At 44.5% G+C, this 22044-nt stretch overlaps 1 protein-coding gene across 3 annotated transcripts in view; it reads right to left on the bottom strand.

Moving 5' to 3' along the window:
- Positions 1–21026, bottom strand: part of rasgrf2b (Ras protein-specific guanine nucleotide-releasing factor 2b) — a 465843-nt gene extending 444817 nt beyond the window's left edge. Inside the window, exon 1 of one of the 3 annotated variants that reach the window (XM_072516189.1) lies at positions 20309–21026. In XM_072516189.1, the coding sequence (XP_072372290.1) occupies positions 20309–20635 (327 nt within the window). In that variant the 5' untranslated portion in view covers positions 20636–21026. The remainder of the gene's footprint in view (positions 1–20308) is intronic. The other 2 variants (XM_072516187.1, XM_072516188.1) reach the window with 2 other exon arrangements.
- Positions 21027–22044: the final 1018 nt, after the last annotated feature.

Genomic DNA, 22044 nt, shown 5'->3' with positions numbered 1-22044 from the left:
ATGGCGTTGGCCACAATCTTACTATCCCAACAGAGGCCGCAGGGTTGGAGATGAGACAAGGAACAACATTTGAAAAATGTGCATCAGATCGGGCCCTGAGCTTCCCAGCAACCTCGCTGAAGGTGGGGTTGAGTTTGCAGTGGCTAACCCATCCAGCAGTAACAAGTAGCCAGTTAAGGTGCAAATTCGGGTCAGTCATTGAGAATGCCATAGCCTCCTCCCCTCAATGCTCCCATCAAAATTAGATGACAGCCACATGCAATCTTATGGAGGGATTCACCCTCCACCATGATCACCTGATAGCTGTTGCCTTTCTCTAGTTTCAGAATGATTCAGAGCACACCAACATTTTGAGACACCCTTACAATTCCCCATTTGCCCCAGTGATGCCCTCCCCTGCCTGTGGGGCTGCCAGCATTCAGAACATCAGGCCCACCGATTGGGTCTCCTACCTCAGAAATCGGCCCACCATTCTTAATTGGATGCCGAGTACATACATGGTCTCTTAATTGGAGGATCACAACACTATGTGACCAGCAGATACCAACAGGATGGGGACCACTTTTGGTTGTGACAGCAGAAAACTTTCAAAGGAAAACTTTCAAAGCTGGCAAGCAGTGCAGATAGAAGCATAAAATTACAAAGATATTTAAATCGATCATGTGAATGGGAAAGAGTAGGGAAAATGGATTTCAATGTGAGTAAATGTGACTTTGGACTTAAAGCCGGCAAATTATATGAATTTTATCTTAATAAAACATCCCAAGGTGCTTCACAGGAGTTTTACAAAACAGAGTATGAAAATGAGCCAAAAAATATTAGATCAGTTGATCAAAAGTCTTGTCAAAGAGTTACATTTTTAATTATCTTTTATTCATTCATGGGACGTGGGCATCACTGGCTGGATCAGCATTTATTGCCCATATCTGAGGGCATTTAAGAGTCAACCACATTGCTGTGGGTCTGGAGTCACATGTAGGCCAAACCAGGTAAGGATGACAGATTTCCTTCGCTAACAGACATTAGTGAACCAGATGGGTTTTTATGACAGTGGTTTCATGGTCACCTTTAGAATTTTAATTCCATATTTTTTTATTGCATTCAAATTTCACCATCTGCCATGGCGGAATTCAAACCCAGGTCCCCAGAGCATTATCCTCATCCAGCGACAATACCACTACGCCACTGCCTCCCCCTAGTGCCTTTAATGGAAGGAAGTGAGGTGTAGAGGCAGAGAGGTGTAGGGAGGGTATTTCAGAGCTGAGGGCCTAGGCAACTGAAGGTGTAGTCAGCAATGGTGGAGCGATTATAATTGAGGATGTGGAACAGATCAGAATTAGAGAAGCGCAGATATTTCAGAGTCTTGTGGGACTGGAGGAGATACAAAAATGGAGGCAGGGTTGTGAGGCTGTAAGAGATTTGAAAACAAGGATCAGAATTTTTAAAGCAGGGGAATGGGACTTGGTGCGAGTTAAGACTTGGAAGCAGATATTTGCATGTCCTCAAGTTTACGGAGAAAAGAATGTGGAAGACCAGCAGGAAATGCACTGAAATAGTCAAGTCCAAGGGCTGGATTCTCCATCGGTGGGATCCTCCGTTTCGCCGGCAGTGCACTCACGCCCGCAGAATTCCCGACGGAGTGGGGGTGCACACAATGAGAAACCCCATTGGCCGGCTGCTGGGACGGAGGATCTCACTGCCGGTAGGGAGGGGTCCCACACCAGAAAACGAGTGCGGCGAAACGGAGAATCCCGCCCCTGAGGCCGCAGAGACATGAATGAGGGTTTCAGCAGTATCTTAGCTGAGATGGTAAAGTCAATGATGTTGTGGAGGTGGAAACAAGCAGTCCTAGTGATTGCAGGAATATGAGATCAGAACTCATCTTGGATAGAACTGGCAAAGATTAAGGGTGAGATTTTGCAGTCACACCCACCCCATGATCAGAAATTCTTGCTCAAGGTCAACAGATCTTTAAATTTTCTTTGGTCAAAGTTTCCATCCCTGCCACGATGATTCCCGTGCCAATCAGGACCGGAAAATTTACCCCTAAATAGCATGAACAGGTGCAGAAAATTATCAAAAATAACTAATGGAATTTTGACCTTTATAGCCAAGAGATTAGAATACAAGGGGATCAAAACTATGCTACAGCCATACAAATCCCTGGTTATAGACCAAACTGCGAGCAGTTCTGGGCATCGCACCTTAGTTATATTAGTCTTGGATAAAGTACATCATTGATTTACCATAATGGTAGCTGGGTTCTCAGGGTCAAAGTGTGTGTGTGTGTGTGTGGGGGGGGGGGGGGGGGGGGGTTTAACACAAACTAGCTTGTATTCCCTGTGATTTGATCAAAGTTTTCAAGATATGAATTGGAACTGGTGAAATAGATACTATTGACATTTGTTCGGGGTTCTAGGTTCGGTGGATTGGCTATGCTAAATTGCCCTTAGTGTCCAAAAAAAAGGTTAGGTGGGCTTACGGGGACAGGGTGGAGGTGTGAGCTTGGGTAGGGTGCTCTTTTCCAAAGGCTGGTGCAGACTCGATGGGCCGAATGGCCTCCTTCTGCACTGTAAATTCTATGATTTTATGACTAGGGGATGTAGTTCAAAAATTAGAGCCAGATCTTTTGGGAAACTAAATTAGTAAGCAGTACTGCACACAAGCTGGTAAAAGTTTGGATATCACTTCCACAAACACCAATTGATGCTCAAATAATCGTTAAATTTAAATTGGAATTTGGCTGTTTTTTGTTAATTGAAGGGATAGGGGCATATGATGAGTAAATGGAGTTTGGTCACAAATAATCACATTAGGCTATAGGGTTAAATGGCCTACTCCTTTACCAATGTTCCTACCATCTATGGAGATAGAAAATAATTAATATTTAATCAGAACTGAAATCCCTACTCCAATATTTGCTCCTTGCAATTTAGAAATGGAAAGTCCCTGTTCCAGATGTGTGCAATAATCCAAATGACCAGAGTGGGCAGTATAACGGTAAGAGCCACTCAGAGTCACGAGTCAGAAATCACAGTACATCTGTTCAAGAATTTATGCAAACTGAATGAACTGTTAATCTGTCCCTGTCAATTCCATCTGAACAGAAAGAAACAAATGAATCAGCCGATGAGAAAGGTTAGAATAGGAGTCTCATTATCCATTTACCAGTATCATCATCTTCCAGCTGTGTCGACATTCACTGAAACTATGATCACTGAGAAGCTGTTGAACATTACTGTGGAGCAACTTATAAAACTGTCAATCATACAATCCTGAAATTGTGCACCTCGTGAATCCAATATGAAGTTAGGGCAGTAGCTGTTGACTTTTAATAAATATTGACACTGTACAGCTTCCCAGCACTACCTTCAAACACCTATCCATTATATTAAACACTGGGCTGGATTTTAGGTGCCCGTGCCAGGTGTACTTTGTAGTGTGGGGGGGTGGGAGGAATCCCTACAGTGCAGAAGAAGAACATTTTGCCCATCGGGTCTGCACCGACTCTCCAATAGAGCACTCTAGCCAAGTGCAATCCCCCGCCCACCCGCCCTATCCCCGTAACCTAACCTGCACATCCCTGGTCACTGAGGGGTAATTTAGCATGGCCAATCCACCTAACCTGCATATCTTTGGACTGGGGGAGAAAACCGGAGCCACTGCAAACCAAAATAGGTTGGATCTCTAGGCCACCACCTTCCTGCCAACCCTTGGAGTTTACCCCCATAATACACTAGGTGAGTGGGCACCGAAATCAGCAGTATGCCCACCATATGTAAATAAATAATGACGGGTCAGTTAGGCCTAATGGCATGAATAATGCACTGCCCCTACGTTAATACAGCGGGTGTGGGTAGTCGGGCAAGAGTGGGCAGGCCATTCTAAAATCCTACCTGAGAAATGACAGAAAGGGCAGAGGGGCACAACATTTCCGGGGTGGGGAGGGGAGAGGTAGGAAGCCCCTCCCTGCACACATTGCTATAACGCCCCCTAAATGTCAGACCCCCATTTCCTTCTACCTTCTGCACTTCTTGTCAGAGCATAGCCCTCCCATGCACCCCACCCTCCAGTCAGGTTTCTGGGATTCCTCCTTGCCTTAAAATCCCAGGAATTACCTTATTAATACAGCCACAAAGTTCCTCAGATCTTCTTCCTGCAATCACAGCAGCTCCCACGGCTCAGCTCTGGAACCCCCTCCCTCGGAATCCAATCGGTCCCAGTAGCACCAGTACTGATTCATGCAGGGGACCCCTCCTAATGTTAAGCCCCTTCTTTCCTTCCTATCATTTCTCATGTTGGCCTTTAGAAATGACATTCCCACTCCTGCCTGACTGCCCACGCCATCTGTATTATGGCGTGGGCAGCGTGTTATTCAGGTCAATAGGTTTGTTAACAAGGTGACCAGTCTGAGCCCCCCCCCCCCTCCCCCACCTCCCGACTGTAAAATTCAGCCCTCGTCTCTGTGTCAATCACTAATTCTGCATTTCACAGCCTCATAAACATCTGTTAAAAAAAGGTTATTCTTTTTCCTGTCCTAAATATCTTACATTTAACCATGCATAGATGTCTCTTGTCCTACACATATTAACATAGTCTGTTTCTACCTGTCCCATTCCTCCATACCTTTAAACAGCTCCATAAATCACTCCTAATATCCTCTGTTCTGCTGAAAAGAGCCTCAGTCTTTCTTTGTATTTCCTCAAAGTAGGCAGCATCCTAGTGTGTCTGCATTGTATCTTTTCTATTCTTTACATCCTTTCCATGGTGCACAGCTCATTACTGCATCTAATAAATAGTAGGGCATATGCTAAAAAGGATGTGATATCAACACACTTAGAAAATATGAACAGGATTAAACAAAGTCAAAATGGATTCATGGGAAATCATTTTTGACAAAACAACTGGGGTTTTTTGAGGACGTAATTAGATGAACCACTGGATGTGATGTATTTGGATTTTCAGAAAGCTTTGATAAAGTTTTGAGAAGAGGTTAGCATGCACAATTAAAGCACATGGGATTGGAACAATATATTGACATGGATTTTGAATTGGTAACAGACAAGAAACAGAGAGTACGAATAAATGTGCCTTTTTCAGAGTGGCAGACGGTGACTAGTGAGCCCCAACTATTCACAATACATATCAATGACTTTGGATGATGGAGCCAAATGTACTACTTTCAATTTTGCTGGCAACACAAAACTAGATAGGAATGTGAGTGGTGAGGAGGATGTAGAGGCTTCAAGGCGATATCAACAAGTTGAGTGAGTGGACAGATGAGTGTGAAGGTATCCATTTCGGTACCTTATTAAATGTATACAATACTAGATAACATTTCTGATTGAGCCTGTAGATGCTGGAGAGGCTGAATCACTCATTGTACACCCAACCCCAGCTCTGTTCCTTACCCTTAAACTAAAATGGTGCAGTAGTTTACTAATAATCTAATGTACATGAGTTAAAATCCTATCATGGTACTCATGAGAAGTTGAATTCTTTTTTTAAATGCTGGTGTCAGTAAACGTGACCTTGAAGTTGTCCAAAACTTATAAAGACCCCGCTGGTTCATTAATTAGAATTACAGGCCAGTGAGCCTTACGTCAGTGGTAGGGAAATTATTGGAGAGGATTCTTTGAGACAGTATTTACTCCCACTTGAAAATAAGTGATCGTATTAGCGAGAGGCAACATGGTTTTGTGAAGGGGAGGTCATGTCTCACTAACTTGATCAACTTTTTCGAGGAAGTTATGAAGATGATTGATGAGGGTAGGGCAGTGGATGTTGGCCACATGGACAACAGTAAGGCCTTTGACAAGGTCCCTCATGGAAAAGTGGTACAGAAGGTGAAGTTGCACCAGAGCAGAGGTGAGCTGGAAAGATGGATACAGAACTGGCTCGGTCATAGAAGACAGAGAGTAGCAGTGGAAGGATTCGTTTCTGAATGGCGAGGTGTGACCAGTGGCATTCCTCAGGAATCAGTGGTACGACCTTTACCGTTTGTAATATATATAAATGATTTGGAGGAAAATGTATCTGGTTTGATTAGTAAGTTTGCGGACGACACACAGGTTGGTGGAATTGCGGTTAGCGATGACGACCGTCAGAGGATACAGCAGGATATGGATTGGTTGGAGACTTTAGCGGAGAGGTGGCAGATGGAGTTTAATCCAGACAAATGGGAGGTAATGCATTTTGGAAGGTCTAATACAGATGGGAAATATACAGTAAATGGCAGAACCCTTAAGGGTATTGACAGGCAGAGGAATCTGGGTGTACAGGCACACAGGTCACTGAAAGTAGCAATGCAGATGGAGAAGGTAGTCAAGAAGGCATACGGCCTGCTTGCCTTCATCGGCTGGGGCATTGAGTTTAAAAATTGGCAAGTCATGTTGCAGCTTTATAGAACCTTAGTTAGGCCGCACATGGAATATAGTGTTCAATTCTGATTGCCACACTACCAGAAAGATGTGGAGGCTTTGGAGAGGGTACAGAAAATATTTACCAGGGTGTTGCCTGGTATGGAGGGCATTAGCTATGAGGAGAGGTTAGAGAAACTTGGTTTGTTTTCATTGGAATGTCAGAGGTTGAGGGGCGACCTGGTAGAAGTCTACAAGATTATGAGGTGCCTGGACAGTGTGGGTAGTCAGAAGCATTTTCCCAGGGTGGCAGTGTCAATTAATAGGGGGCATAGGTTTAAGGTGTGAGGGGCAAGGTTTAAAGGAGATGGAGGAGGCAAGTATTTTACACAGAGGATGGTGGGAGTCTGGAATTCTCTGACGGGGGCGATAATGGAAGCAGTTACGATAGTGACTTTTAGGGGTGTCTTGACAAATACATGAATAGGATGGGAATAGAGGGATATGGTCCCCGGAAGGGTAGGGGGTTTTAGTTCAGATGGGCAGCATGGTCGGTGCAGGCTTGGGGGACAGAAGGGCCTGTTCCTGTGCTGTAATTTTCTTTGCTCTGTGTTCTAATATAATTAAGGAAAGAAAGCCTACTGTCTGTCCTTAGCTGATCTGACCTATATGTGACTCCAGCTACACACCAACATTATGGATTTTTAATTGCCTTTTGAAGTGACCCAACAAGCCACTCAGTTGTATCAAACTGGTAGTAGTTCGAGAAGGGCTGTCAGCGGCTTCTCAAGGAAACTAGGGTGGGGTGATAAATGCAGATGTTTCAGATGTTTATGGAATTATTGATATAGTAACCACGTTGAAAAGGCTGGTCCAATTTAACTTCTGGTCAACGGTGATCTGCAGGGCGTTGATGGCTGGAGATTTGGCAATGTTGGTACTATTGAAGGTCATGGGAGGTGACAAGGCTTTCTGCTGTTTCAAAGGTTCATTACCTGCAACTTATGACTCTGTTGAACATGAGAAAACCAAGAAACCTCTCTTGACCTGCAGTGGCAGAAGTGATAACAACAACAACATATATTTATAAAACAAAGTATGTCATCGAGCCATATAAAGAGCTATTAGGCCAGGCGACCAAACACTTTGTTTTAAGGAGTGTCTTAAAGGAGGAAAATAAGAAAGAGGTGGAGAGGTGTAGGGAAGAAATTCCAAAGCTTGGAGTCTCGGTAACTGAAAGCACAGCCACCAATCATGGAATTCATTAAAATCAAGAATGCACCAGTGGTCACAATTAGAGGGGCATAGATAGCTCGGAGGGTTGTGGGCTGGAGCAGATTACAGAGACCAGGAGGGTCGAGACCATCAGGGGAATTGAGAACAAGGATGAGAATTTTAAAATGAAGACCCTTACCAAGAGCCAATGTAGGTCAGTGAGCACAGGGGTGATAGCACAACGGGACTTTCTGCAAGTTAAGATACGGCAGCAGGGTTTTGGTTTCCTTAAGTTTATGGAGGATGAATGTGGGAGGTTAGCCAGGAGTACATTGGAATAGTTGAGATTCAGCAGCATATGAACTGAAACAAGAGCAGAATTGAATGATGTCCGAGGTGCAAATAAGTATAGTCTTAGTGATGACACTAATATGAGGTTGGAAGTTTATCTCAGGATCAAATGGGACAGCAAATTTGCAAACAGACTGACTCAATCACAGATTTGTGCCGGAAGAGGAATGGAATCGATATTTAAGGAAGGGAGTTAAGCAGTGCTTCAGTATCTCAACAGGTCAGTGTGTACGGGTACACTGAGGGAGAATTCAGAATGTCCAATTCACCTAACAGCACGTCTTTTGGGACTTGTGGAAGGAAACCAGAGCATCCAGAGGAAACCCACGCAGACATGGGGAGAACAGGTAGACTCCACACAGACAGTGACGCAAGCCGGGATCGAACCCGGGTCCCTGGTGCTGTGAAGCAACAGTGCTAACCACTGTGCACCAAATTCTCCCTCAGTGTACCCGAACAAGCACAGAGTGTGGCGACTAGGGAATTTTCACAGTAACTTCATTGCAGTGTTAATGTAGGCCTACTTGTGACACTAATGAAGATTATTATCAATATATTCCAGTACATTGTTCTAAATTCTCCATGATGTTACTCAGAAAATGACCAAATCATGATTATTTTTGGGGCGTTTATTGAGGGTGGAATGTTGGCTCGAAATCCATTCGAGTTCCTTCAAATATAGCCAGGAATCTTTTACATTCACTAAAAAAAGATATACAGGCTTCAGTTTAAATATCTCATCTAAAAGCCAGTGGATTAGAATCTTAAATGTCATCTTAAAGCACGGTGAACAACTCTTACCTCAGGAAACTGAGGAAATTCAGCATGTCCACATTGACTCTTACTAATTTTTACAGATACAACATAGAAAGCATCCTATCTGGTGGCATCAGCACCTGGTATGGCAACTGCTCGGCCCAAGACCATAAGAAACTACAGAGAGTCATGAACCACCGCCCAGTCCATCGCGCAAACCCGCCTCCCATCTATTGACGCTGTTTACATCTCCTGCTGCCTTGGAAAAGCAGGCAGGATAATCAAAGATAATCTCTTTTCCAACCTCTTCTATCGGGCAGAAGATCCAACAGTCTTAGAACATGCACTAACAGATTCAAAAGTAGCCTCTTCCCTGCTGTTACCCTGCTGGTCCTCTCATGGATTGAACTGATTTCTCTATGCATCTTCTTTACTGTGTAACGCTACACTCTGTATGCTTCACCCAATGTCTATGTCTATGTGTTTACATTGTGTATTTATCGTACGTCCTATGTTTTTCATGGATAGAACAATCTGCCTGGACTGTACGCAGAATAATATTTTTCACTGTACCTTGGTACACGTGACAATAAATCTCAATCTAAATCTTAAGAAATAAAATAAGGGACACTTTTATTGGGGGATAGGAAGCAGGGATGGTCATTCAAAGAAGGGTCTTTATAAGGGTCAATGAAAAAATTTAATTGGATTCAAACCAGTCCATCTTCAAGTTTGACCTCTCCCCAGGGGGATGGTTCCCATGTTAGTTTGTAGAAGCAATGTGTAAATAACAAAGACGCACAGGGAGCTGAAAGATGATACTTAGGCAGTCTCCCAGATTACTGGCTCATCAAAGTTTTAAAAATATGTGGGACATGGGAACAACAAAATATCCAGATGATCCTGTATAAAACAGGATGGTTGGTCACACTGTCTTAACAGTTCTGTTCCTCTCATCAGTGCATAATTCAGAGGAAGGGTTCACATGTGAAACATCAAATGGTCTCGCCTCCTCAACTTAATTAGCATTGCACTCACTCTATAAAACCAATCTTATGTAAGTGACAATTTGTTTGGTGCTATAAATGTAAACAGGATAGTGTCTCTGTTTTTCTCAGCTTGTCACATGATAAAAGCTCAGGAGGCCTGTGAAGTAAATGAAACAACATTTAATTCATAAACAGAAAGTAAAAGCTGCAACTCTCAATTTATTTGGATAAATTGAGTGAGTAATCAAATGAATGACAGATACAGTATAATTTGGAGAAATGTGAGGTTACCCACTTTGGTAGCAAAAACAGGAAGGCAGATTATTATTTGAATGGCCATAAATTAGAGAGGGGAATGTAAAACGAGACATGGGTGTCCTCCATGCCGGTCCCATTCTGGGCCGGCTTTTAAAGGGCAAATTTACGAACCCAACTGGGTGGGCCACCGCCCACTAGTGGAGGAGCTTGTGTTCTACAAGTCCCATGGGAAGATTGATTGATGTGTCCCCGTGGATCCCATGAGGGTTATTATACACACCATTTGAAGTAAAACATGCAGATACAGCAGGTGGTAAAGAAGGCAAATGGTATGTTGACCTCATTGCGAGAGGATTCGAGTACAGGAGCAGAGATGTCTTGCTGTAATTATACAGGGCCTTGGTGAGGCCACGCCTCAAATATTGTGTGCAGTTTGGTCTTATCTGAGGAAGGATGTTCTTGCTCTAAAGGAAGTGCAGAGATTCCTGAGATTGCAGAACAGACATATGAGGAGAGACTGAGTCAGTAAGATTGTATTTGCTGGAGTTCAGACAAATGAGGGGGGATACTCATAGAAACCTATAAAATTCTAACTGGACTAGACAGGGTAGATGCAAAAAGGATGTTCCCGATGGTGGGCCACAGTCTGAGGATACAGAGTAAACGGTTTAGGACAGTTATGAGGAAAAGGTTTCTTCACCCAGAGAGTGGTCACCTATGGAATTCATTACCACAGAAGTAGTTGAAGTCAAAACATTGTTATGTTTTCAAGAAGCAGTTAGATATAACATTTGGGCCGAAGGGGATGAAAGGAAATGGGGGGGAAGGTGGGATAATACTAATGAGCTGAATGATCAGCCATAATCATAATGAATGGCAGAGCATGTTCGAAGGGCCGAATGGCCTCTTCCTGCTTCTATTTTCTATGTTTCAATATAACATGGCTTACAACACGCTGGTTCCAGTCAGGACTATCGAAGATGCCAGTCCCATTCTGGGCCGGCTTTTAAAGGGCAAATTTACGAACCCAACTGGGTGGGCCGCCGCCCACTAGTGGAGGAGCTTGTGTTCTACAAGTCCCATGGGGAGATTGATTGATGTGTCCCCGTGGATCTCATGAGGGTTATTATACACACCATTTGAAGTAAAACAATATGTTATTGCTTGTAAGGTTTAATTGAAAACCTATTCAAACTGATCATCTAGTTTGTATCCAAATCATTTCTTGAATCACACAAACTGAACCAACAAAGACAGAGAGCATGATCTAATGAAAATGTTTCTCAGGGCAGGAATTACTGGCTGTTCACGCCAGCGGGATATTCCAGTCCCACGCCGGCGCATGCGTTTCCTGGCCGACAAGGGGTGCAGTCAACAGGAAATCCCGTTGACAACAGCAGGCCCAGTAAATCCCACTGGCAGGCTGCGTACACCACCAAAAAACACACAGGTCGGTCGGTAAATCCCGCCTAAGTGTTATTTAAGGAGGGTTTGGCTGGGGGTTTCTCCCCGGCACTGTCAATGAGTTCTCACCACCATCTAACCACATAGTCGCTTTTTCAGGCCCAGGGAAGCTTCCCTCCGGATTATCCCACACTTATTTTCACCACAATGGAGCTGAACTCGCTGGTCAGACTGGCTCCTCAGAGATCAGCCCACCATATTGAAAAGGTGCCCCAATCTCTAAGTGAGCTTAAGGGTCCCCTACCCATGTGCAATGTCACCGCCCCCCCCCCCCCCCCCATACACATGGGCATTACCCCACACACCTCCAAGTGAGATCGCGCCACTATGGGATTGCTGAGGGCCCCCATTTCATGCCTCCTTTCCGGCCCCCCAACCTTCACTCTCCCAGCCATCCAGATGCCCTTTCATACCTGTTCTTCATACTCCCCTCAACCCTCCTTCCATGGGCATGGCCCCCTCAGGCCCCAGCCTTTGGCAGTGCCATCCTGGTACCCGGGCACCATAACACTGCCACTTTGGCACCCTGGCAGTAAACCAACCAGCCTGGCAGTGCCATCCAGCACCTTGGCAGTGCCATGATGGCAATGCCAATGTGCAAGCCTGGCACTGTCAAGGTGCCCGGGTGCCAGAGGAAGAGATAGGGTGCTGCCCTGCCCTGTCCCTGACCACCCAGGGGTCTCCAATGGCCCAACAGCATGCCTTTCAGGACTTGTGGGAGGAAACAGGAGCACGCAGACATGGGGAGAACATGCAGACTCCGCATAGACAGTGACCCAAGCTGGGGATCAAACTGGGACCCTGGAGCTGTGAAGCAACAATGCTAACCACAGTGCTACTGTGCTGCCCCTAGGCCATTAGATTGGGCCTCCATCTCTCATGAGATGGAGATTGTCCTTAATTGGCCTCAATTAGATGTGCGCCCTGTCTAGGCAGGATCTGGATACCACCAACGGGAATGGGCAAGTTGGATCGCAAACTGCTCAGCACCTGGTGTGGTTCCCGATTTTGGCCTCTCCCACGATCTAATCAGCCCACACAGATCCTCACTGGGTGCATTGAGGCCATTAAATCATGGCCAGAATTTGAGCAAACAATAGGTTCCAATTAAAATTTAGAAAAGTATAGTGACTATGGACGAAATTCTCCACCTCGCGATGCCGCAAACGTGAACCGTGATCGGGCGGAGAACCGGCTGTTTGGCTAAAGGTGAGGTCTGCACCCGGAGCCGATTCAGGTGGCGCCATGCTCCAGTCCCTCACTTGTGGCGATAACAAGGTTTGCGCTCTGCGGTAGCAGTGGCATGCAAAACCGGCATTTGCATGCATTTATTGTGATTAACGGGTTGGACACAGTTTGCTCTGCCCTTCCACGATGCTCCACTCCTCTCAGATTGAAGTCTCACGTCGTGAATTACTACAACTATTTACAAACGTGGACTGGGTGCCTTGGCTGCGGAGGGGGAGGCTAAAAAAACACTGAAAAACCATTGAAAAACTAAAGGGCTTGCTGGGGGTTGGTTACCCAGGTCGGGGGCAGTAGCAAGTAGTGACTTAGTGCCAAGTTCATGAACTTGGGGTGTGCCCCTCGGAATCGGGGTGGCCTGGCTCGAACGGCATTGCTGCAGTCTGTCTTAAATGCACCCCTTTGATGTTACTTAAAAGTCTCCTGGCTGCTCACACGGCTGAGTGCTGCCTATGTCCTTTAAATGCTCAGAAGGCCTCTGGTCATCTGGGAGCCCATGCAGGCCGTCCCTCTAGACACCATCTAATCCCAGCTATATCATCAAGGACATATGGAATACTTGCCTTATTAGCCAAGATATAGAATATAAGGACAGGGAGGTTATGCTGCAGCTGTATAAAATACTTGTTAGGCCATAGTTAGAGTATAGTGTGCAGTTCTGATCACCCCACTATAGGAAGGATGTCATTGCACTAGAAAGGGTGCAGAGGAGATTCACCAGGATGTTATCTGAGCTGGAGTGTTTCAGCTATGAAGAGAGGTTGGTTAGGATGGGATTATTTTCCTTAGAGCAGAGGAGGCTGAGGGGGTGACATGATGGAAGTGTACAAAATTATGAGGGGCACAGATAGAGGAAATCAGAAGGTGATTTTCCTCTTGGCAGAGGAGCCAATAACCAGGGGGCATACATTTATGGTAAGGGGCAGGAGATTTAGAGGAGATTTGCGAAAAGACCTTTTCACCCAGAGAGTGGAAATCTGGAACTCACTGTCCAAAAGGGTGGTAGAGGCAGGAACCTTCACAACATTAAGATGTATTTTGATCAGCACTTGCAATGCCATAGCATACAAAGCTATGGACCAAGTGCTGGGAAATGGGATTAGAATAGATGTGTGCTTGATGGCCACTGCAGACACATTGGGTCAAAGGGCCTCTTTTTTGCTGTAAAACGATATCAAAGTGCTCAAAAAAGTAAAAGACAAGTTCATGGATATATTTAGCACGGTACGGGTTTTTAAAAATATGTAGGGGGCGGGGATTCTATTTGTTTTTGGCATGTGAGTGACTAGCAAAGTTAAATTTTACGTAATTTCTTGTTACTCTTAGAAAGTAGTTGGTCATATTGATTGTTTATGCAACTCAGAGAATATTAAGAGAGAAATTTTAACTGCCTGGCAGAGGGGCTGAGGGGTTAAATTCCCCCAACACGATCCACTGGGAACGCACCAACTTCCCGTTTTACTGGAGTGGGTTGGCAGCAGGTCTGTGACTCAATAATTTTAATGTTAGTCAGGTTGCCTCAGATTTTAACAGCCATTTAGATTTCAAGGCTGCAGACCGGGTTTTCCTGGGATTGGGAAACCGGGCAATTGGAGGGAGATAAGAAGGGCCAAATCCATTGGTTAAGTGTTTTCCAGCACTGCTTGCCACCCAGGAGGAACAGGATTGCTATCCCTCGGCCCCCAGACTAACCTTCCCCAAAGTCTCCCCCCCCCCCCCCCCCCCCCCCCCCATCATCACATTACCCTCCCTACATCCCCCTAGCTGAGCATCCAGCAAGCTAATGCACAATGCTGCCCCTCTCCCTGCTCTCCCTTCCACCTGTAACCTTCTATTACAGGGCTGCCTGGCCAACAGAGAGAAAAAAATCAAACGAGATCCTGCGTTTAAACTCCGCAGGCTCCGTGTGGAGTTTGTACATTCTCCCCATGTCTGCGTGGGTCTCACCCCCACAACTCAAAGATGTGCTGGGTAAGTGGATTGGCCATGCTAAATTGCCCCTTAATTAAAAAAATAGAATTGGGTACTCTAAATTTATTTTTAAAAATCAATGAATAAATAAAATATACTCGGCGGGATTCTGCATTTCCCATCATTCTGGGTTTCCCAGCTCCCTTCCTACCTCTCAGTGAACATTGAGACCCAAGAGTTAACACTGTAATGTGGACCAGACTCAATTATATGATCAAAATAAGGAAAACAAAAGCTGTAGAAACTCAGCAGGTCAGGCTGCAACTGTGGAAAGGAAGAGGTTTAACATTTCAGGTCAATAACCTTTCAGTATAACGAAAGAATGATAGGAATATAAGGGTTTTTACGCCAGTGAGGGGCATGAAGACCAAAGGAGAAGGTCTGTGATAGGGTGGGGGCCAGTAAAGATTAAATAACAAGGGATTTCATGATGCAATAACTAAAGTAATACCTGCCATTTCAACGCTTCATTGTCCAAGGCCCCAAACACGTCTTTCAATTTAGTCTACTGTATTTACTGCTCTCCTCTACATTGGCATGACCAAACACAGACTGCGTGACCACTTTGCAGAACACCTCCATTCGGTCTGCAGGTACAATCCCGAGCTTCCAGTTGCTTGTCATTTTAATTCTCCACCTTGCTCCCACACAGATCTTTCTGTCCATCGCCTGCAAGCAAGTGTTGCAGTGACTCTCAATGCAAGCTCAAGGAACATCACCTTACCTTTTGCATCATTTCTTCTACAGTCTTCTGGACTCAACATTGAGTTCAACAACTTTAAATCATAAATTCTAGGTGTTTTGTTTTTGTTTTTGTTTTGTTTTGCTGAGTTGGTCTTCATTGTGTTTCTTTCTTTATTCCTTTAAGTTGCGTTCAGAAGTTTTTTATTTTGCTATGCAGGCCTCATTTAATACAACGTTTGTTTCTTTACTATATCCATTACCATTCTCCTTGGTTATGCATCATGAAATATTTAGAATCATATGGTACATAAAAGGCCCTTTGGCCTATCAAGCCTGCACCAAATAAAAAATCTAATCTGATCAACTTTAATCCCACTTCCCAGCACTTGGCCCATAGCCTTGAATGTTGTGACATTTCAAGTGCTCATCAAAGTACTTTCAAAAGGTTGTGAGGTTTCCTGTCTCAACTACCCTCCCAGGCAGTGCATCCCAGATTCCCACCATCCTCTGGGTCCTTCTCAACCTTCTCTGCTCCAAAGAAAACATTATCCAGCTTATTATTAGCTTATCCAGCTAAAATGCTCTATCCCAGATACCATCCTGGGGAATCTCCTCTGCAACCTCTCTAGTGCAATCACATTCTGCAGTGACCACAGCTGAACACAGTACTCCAGCTGTGGCCTAACCAAAGTTCTGTACAGCTCCAACACAACCTCCCACCTCTTACTTAATCTTCCCTGGCCTCCACCCGATCACAGACCTTCTCTTTTGTTCATCCTGCCCCCACTAGCTTAAAAACCCTTACAATTCCATCTTCCTTCAGGTCATCAGGCTGAAACTTTCACTCTATTTCTCTCCATTGATGCTGCCTGACCTCTTGGGTTTCTCCAGCTCTTTTATATTCTTATTTCTGATTTCCAGCATCCGCTATCATTTGTTTTGGTCGTTTATAGGGCTGATAGATTAATCCCTTGTTTGTAGATCAATAGTAATCCAGCTGGAGTTTTAGAACAACAACCCATTAATGCTCACAGTCGTTTTCTGGCCGAGCCATAAATCAGATTTATTGGATGGTTTATTACTCATCATGGTGATATGTGAGCTCACAACTTTGAGAATATTACTTCAGTGGCACGACCATTGCATTACCACACCTTGCATTACACACTTCGCTCACATTGTACAAACACCATATGAAGGAACACCTTGATTTTGCAAAACATCATAAGAGCACTTTGGGGAATACATCCCAGTTCCAGCAACAGAGAAAATGGCAACTCATCAAGCCAGGGGAAAGGGAAATCTGCAAGTGGGAAACTTGTCATAGGCACTGATATGATGGTATGGATAAATACAAGACTGAGTTTTAGTAATTTCTTTCAAACTGTCTTTCTTAGATTATGCAATATAACATTGATGAGGGGAGGGTGACGGAGATGCCAACATGATCACCTAAAGGAACTTTATTTTACGGATTTGATTGCTTCCATGAATATCACTGTTTTTTTATTTGTTCATGAGACGGGGGTGTTGCTGGCTGAGCCAGCATTTATTGCCAATCCCGAATTGCCCTTGGGGGGGCAGTTATTGGTTATTGGTTGTTCACTGCGTCTTGTTCTGTCAACAATATTAATTGGACAGAGTTTAGTTTACAAATAATTCTTGTAGATAATAGCAAAGAAAAGCTTAATGCATGCACCACAGAATCTCAGAGTTTTTACTGTGCAAAAGGAGGCCAGTTAGCCCATTGTTTCTGCACTGGTTCCCCAAATGAGCAATTTATTTAGTGTCATTCTCCCCTTTCTCCCCAAAACACTGCATATTGTTATTTAAAAAGGACAATCTAATTTCCTTCTGAATGCCTCAATTGGATCTGCCTCCACCACACTCTCTAGCAGTGCATTGCAGACCTTAATCACTCACTAAGGAAGTTTTTCATATTATTTTTTCTTCTTTTGCAATGTACTGTAAATGTGCTCTCATATTCTCAATCCCGTCACGAGTGGGAACAGTTGGGCCCTATCTACACTCTCCGGATCTCTTATGATTTTGAAATGAAACATGTAACACCTATGTGTACTATTTTAACACACATTCAACTGGTTAATGACAGGTAAAATAGGCAGAGGAATATCATATGAGTGAATTTAGTGTCTATGTATTCTTATCACGAACGCCATTTCACACCCAGTCGAAATTACTTTTATGCATAGAGATTGTGAATCCACTAAATACAGCTAAACTATAAATCATATTGAATAAAATGGATTTTGATTTGTTTTCTTTTCAATGAATGGGCCATTCGAGTGAATCAGCAGTTCCGCGCCATTGAAGTTTCCAACACCCTAGCAACACGTTCTACCCGACAGTCACTTCCTGCCCTGCAGAAGCAGACCAGACACAAAATGTTTAATTACATAGAGCTTCAAAAGGGAAGATGCTAGTGATTGAATGTTGCAATGTCATAAACAACCACTTGAAGAGGACATAATTGAATATGTTACCACCCAGCTGTGAAAACATGGGGAGGAATAAAGTTCAGATTGCAATATATTCCATGCATGCTCTCAATATTATTTGAGAGCGGTAATACACAATTGGATCTGCCCCTCTTGTTACCATTTCAGACCAAAAACATGCCAGCCTTTAAATATCTAAAGGTCATACAGTGTGTGCATCCTTGCTGATCACTTTGGAATATCCTGTTGTGGTGGTGTGTTGCAGTTCACACAAGGAGATTATGTTGCAGTGGCAACGAACACTTTTATGTGTGTTGTAGTCTGGAACTATGGATGGTGATGGTGGAAGCTCCTTCCATCACTTGGCTGATCAGGATCTCTCCCGCTCTTGGCATGTGTTACAAGGATTCATAGGTTGACGCTCAACCTGCAACATTATGAACACTCCTTCCTTAACCATCAAGTTCTGGGATGGGATACAAACCCAGAGTTTGAACCATTGTGCCACAAGACCTCCCTGAAATATCCTGTATAGCGATAATGACAGCACAGTAACATAGTGGTTAGCACTATGGCTTCACAGCACCAGGGTCCCAGGGTCGATTCCTGGCTTGGGTCACTGTCTGTACAGAGTCTGCACATTCTCTCTGTGTCTGCGTAGGTTTCCTCTGGGTGCTCCAGTTTCCTCCCACAAGTCCCAAAAGATGTGCTATTAGGTCATTTGGACATTCTGAATCCTCCCTCTATGTACCCGAACAGGCGCCGGAGTGTGGCGACTAGGGGCTTTTCACAGTAACTTCATTGCAATGTTAATGTAAGCCTATTTGTGACAATAAAGACTATTATTTTATTATTATAATGAGAATAAAACTCACTATGTTAATTTTTATCAAACAATAACATTGGTGTACACAGTGCCAGTGCCTTGTGGAATAACACTATTATGATACATTAATGTTTGTTTGGAGTCCAATTACATTAAGGGCCACTCAAACTACCGTAACATCCATGTATGTGGTATGGAATTCCTTAAGGTAACAATTGATGACTTGGAAAGTATGACCCAATTGAGATGAACACATGCAATGTTATGTTTTATCTTTTAACTGCGCCCGTAGGCAGAGTAACACAAATGTTAAGTACATTAATTAGTGGAAAACCAGAGAGTGAATATTTTTACACGAGTGTTTTTCTCTTTGCCTGGCGCTAAAGATAGGTCAGGTGGTACAGACACATTTCTATTTATAAATGGTGTTTGACTGTAGGGCAAATGACATAACTCCACAACGTTTTGTTGTTTATTTGTGTGCTTAATACAAATGACAAGCGCCGAACCAATCTGTGGCCCTCACTGAGTGCAGCCTCCGGGTTGCAAAGCCGAAGATTACAACCTGATGATAATGCTCAAGTGTCCTCCGCCAGTGCAGACATGTGCTGCGCTCAAAAGGGGATAAACCTGGAAACTCGATTCCTGGATCATTTCCAAAAAACTGTCATGAATTAGTTTGCAGCGACGGCAGGATGGCACTGTTTTCCAAATTCTATAAAATGCTTATAATTAATTCCATAAAATGCCTAGAATTGTATTATGCAGCGAAGAATGCAGATTACCTGTCCCCAGCGCTAACATCAATTGCCATAAACCAATGTTTCGAGCGAGAGAATTGGATTTCATACTGACCTAACATTTTACATTGATTGCATAAGAGGAAACATCGACTGAACCTTATTTCAAATCCGTTTTGGAGCAAGTACCCACACCACATGTGACAAAATGAGCATGATTTTTTTCCCCCAGAAATTTTGGGGGAGCAGAATATTTTACAAAGACGGGGCAATTTTAATCCCCCCCCCCCCCCCCCCCCGGTCACTGAGTGACTATCCCACCTGGATGTTTCAGGACCTTGCTGAACTATATTCCTTGGGAACAGATAACAATGCAAGCCTAGTTTCCTGTGTGTTTTAATATTACAAAGAGCAGTGTTATATTCCTAATGGGACATCAGTCCTTCACCAAGTCTCATTGAAAGAGGTAGCTAAAGCCGAACAGGGATTTCATCTTCTACCTTGTACTAATTGTTAAATGTTGGCGCCGTAATCACAATGGAGGGTTTTACCCCGAATGATGCCAGTGTTTTATTCCTGGGGGAATAACGCATTTGCTTGAGCATTAATAAGAACTTTAAACGTTGTTTTGCGCCTTACAGAAGCAGCTCTTCAAGTGAACCGTACACCGAGGCGGCGGACTGGCACTACTACTAAGATAGCAACAAGATGTGAGGGCAGCACAGAGACTGTACATGCATTGCACGCCCGCCTTAGTGCTCGTTCCAACCCGAGAACAGGGAGTGTGTGGAAAGCATCAATACTGTCACGTGAGCTTTACATCGAGATGGCACCTTCTGATCATTGTAAATGACAATAATGGTCAAATTTACTCATCAGAAGTGACAACTAACTGCAAAAGGAAACATTAATCAGTCAGGAGACTGACGGTCAGGCAGGCTTGTCAGCTAGGGGCAGCCTGACAGTTGGATCTCGGCACATTGACAGATACCTGATGCAGTTGAATTTCCACGTGGGGGTTGTCGCACCGTCTCAGCCATACCTGTTTCTCCAGCGTCTCCTTGCCCATTGTCGGGGGCTTGGGGGACGGGACCCTCTCACAAGTGCAGCCTTCGATCAGATAGATCCCCGAGGGTCTGCTACTCTGCTCGTTCTCAAAGTAGAAGAGCACATTCTGGTAAAGGGCGAACCACTTGTCGTGCCACTTGCTGGTTTCCGCTGTCTTCTTGCTCAGGTAGCCGCGTCTCGTCCCCTCTTTACGCGCGATCAGAGCTAAATACACAGCGTGTCCCTCATTGTACCTGATGCTTTTCTGCATTTTCCGTCCACCAGGTCCGGGAAGATTTTTTTTTAAGTTTGGGGGAGGGGGGGGGGGGAGAGCGGGAGCAGGGCTGGGAGATTTCTGATTGTTTTAACAGAGAGGAAAACTATTTCAGTTCAATCATTGTTCCGCAAGAGCCATCGCGAGCAGTGTTGGACTGAAACCCATCAGCCCAAAGTCTGGAAGGCGGCAGCACTGACACACACACTCTCACACACACACACACAAAACTTAAGGTGTGAGCGAACTGAAAGCTGCCGAGAGCATCTCCCCAAAGTGACGGGTCCGCGATTGGAGACCAGGAGCAAACACCAGCACCAAACTCCAGGCTGACTGCAGAGGCATGGCATCAACAGGAGGAGGGAGGGAGTGGGAGAGGTGCCCAGCCCAGGCACGCTGGAAAGCACGGGGCTCAGGAACAGACGGTGAGAGAATCACGTGGGGAGATCAGCTGTAATTGGCTTTGACACCGATTTAAAGACACACGACCCCGTGTGGCTCCTGTTATTGTCACAGTCAGCAGCCCAGTGCCGGGATCTCCCTCCCCGCCAGTGTCACACACAAACACACTGCTTTTCCAGGGTAAGGTTGTCTGCAAGCTGCAAGCTCCAGTTTTCTTCTGTATACACACACACCGAGCACATTAAGCAGTGGGTTGCTTGTTTTTCTTTATTTGCTCGCAATTCTTCATTGGGAAGTTTGAGTTATTTCACCTCTAGTGTGTGTGCGTGGATGTATAAAATAAAACGACAGCCTTTGCTCGATTCATTCAACTATTTTAACCTGTTTTCATGTATTTTAAGGCAGCCTCACGGATACCTGGTTCTTTTCTAAAAAAAAACTTTTTTAAAATCACTCGTCCTCCCAGAAACTACAAATTGATCAACTAGTTTGGGAATGACGCGACTCCTATGGAGTGGGAGAAAATTGCATCTTTTTTTGTCTTTACCCACAGTTTTGCTTCAAATCTGTAAAATTCCAAAAGTACATTTTTCAGAGGGCGAGCAATGGCTAATGACTCGGCAGAATTTACTCTCATTTCAAAAAAACAAGTCGAGATCAGTAACATGTGTTTAACTTGCTGGCTGGTTTGAGAGATTCGATACATGTACGGGGATTGTTGCAATCGAGTGTGTCACTGTTACTGCAGCTGTCCCTTCAATTCAGCCCGTCGAGCTGAGGACACAGGGCTGGAAAGAGCCAGGCCACTCAACCATCAGGAGGCGCACTCATTCTCATTGTCTCTTGTAATGGGCACTCTTTCCAACCTGCTTGTTAGCCACCGCAGACTGCAATGTTATTGCCCACTACCCTAAGTCAGCACCTGAGAAATGGCGGTGCGCCTCCAAGAGCACTTACAAAGATTTATTCGCGCACCCAGAAATGTCCCAAAGCCGTTCTCATTC

This window comes from Scyliorhinus torazame, chromosome 9 (genome assembly GCF_047496885.1).
Source record: "Scyliorhinus torazame isolate Kashiwa2021f chromosome 9, sScyTor2.1, whole genome shotgun sequence".
In the NCBI taxonomy this organism is placed as follows: domain Eukaryota; kingdom Metazoa; phylum Chordata; class Chondrichthyes; order Carcharhiniformes; family Scyliorhinidae; genus Scyliorhinus; species Scyliorhinus torazame.
Note: the sequence above shows the minus strand (reverse complement) of the source record. Positions and strands in the feature narration are given on the sequence as shown.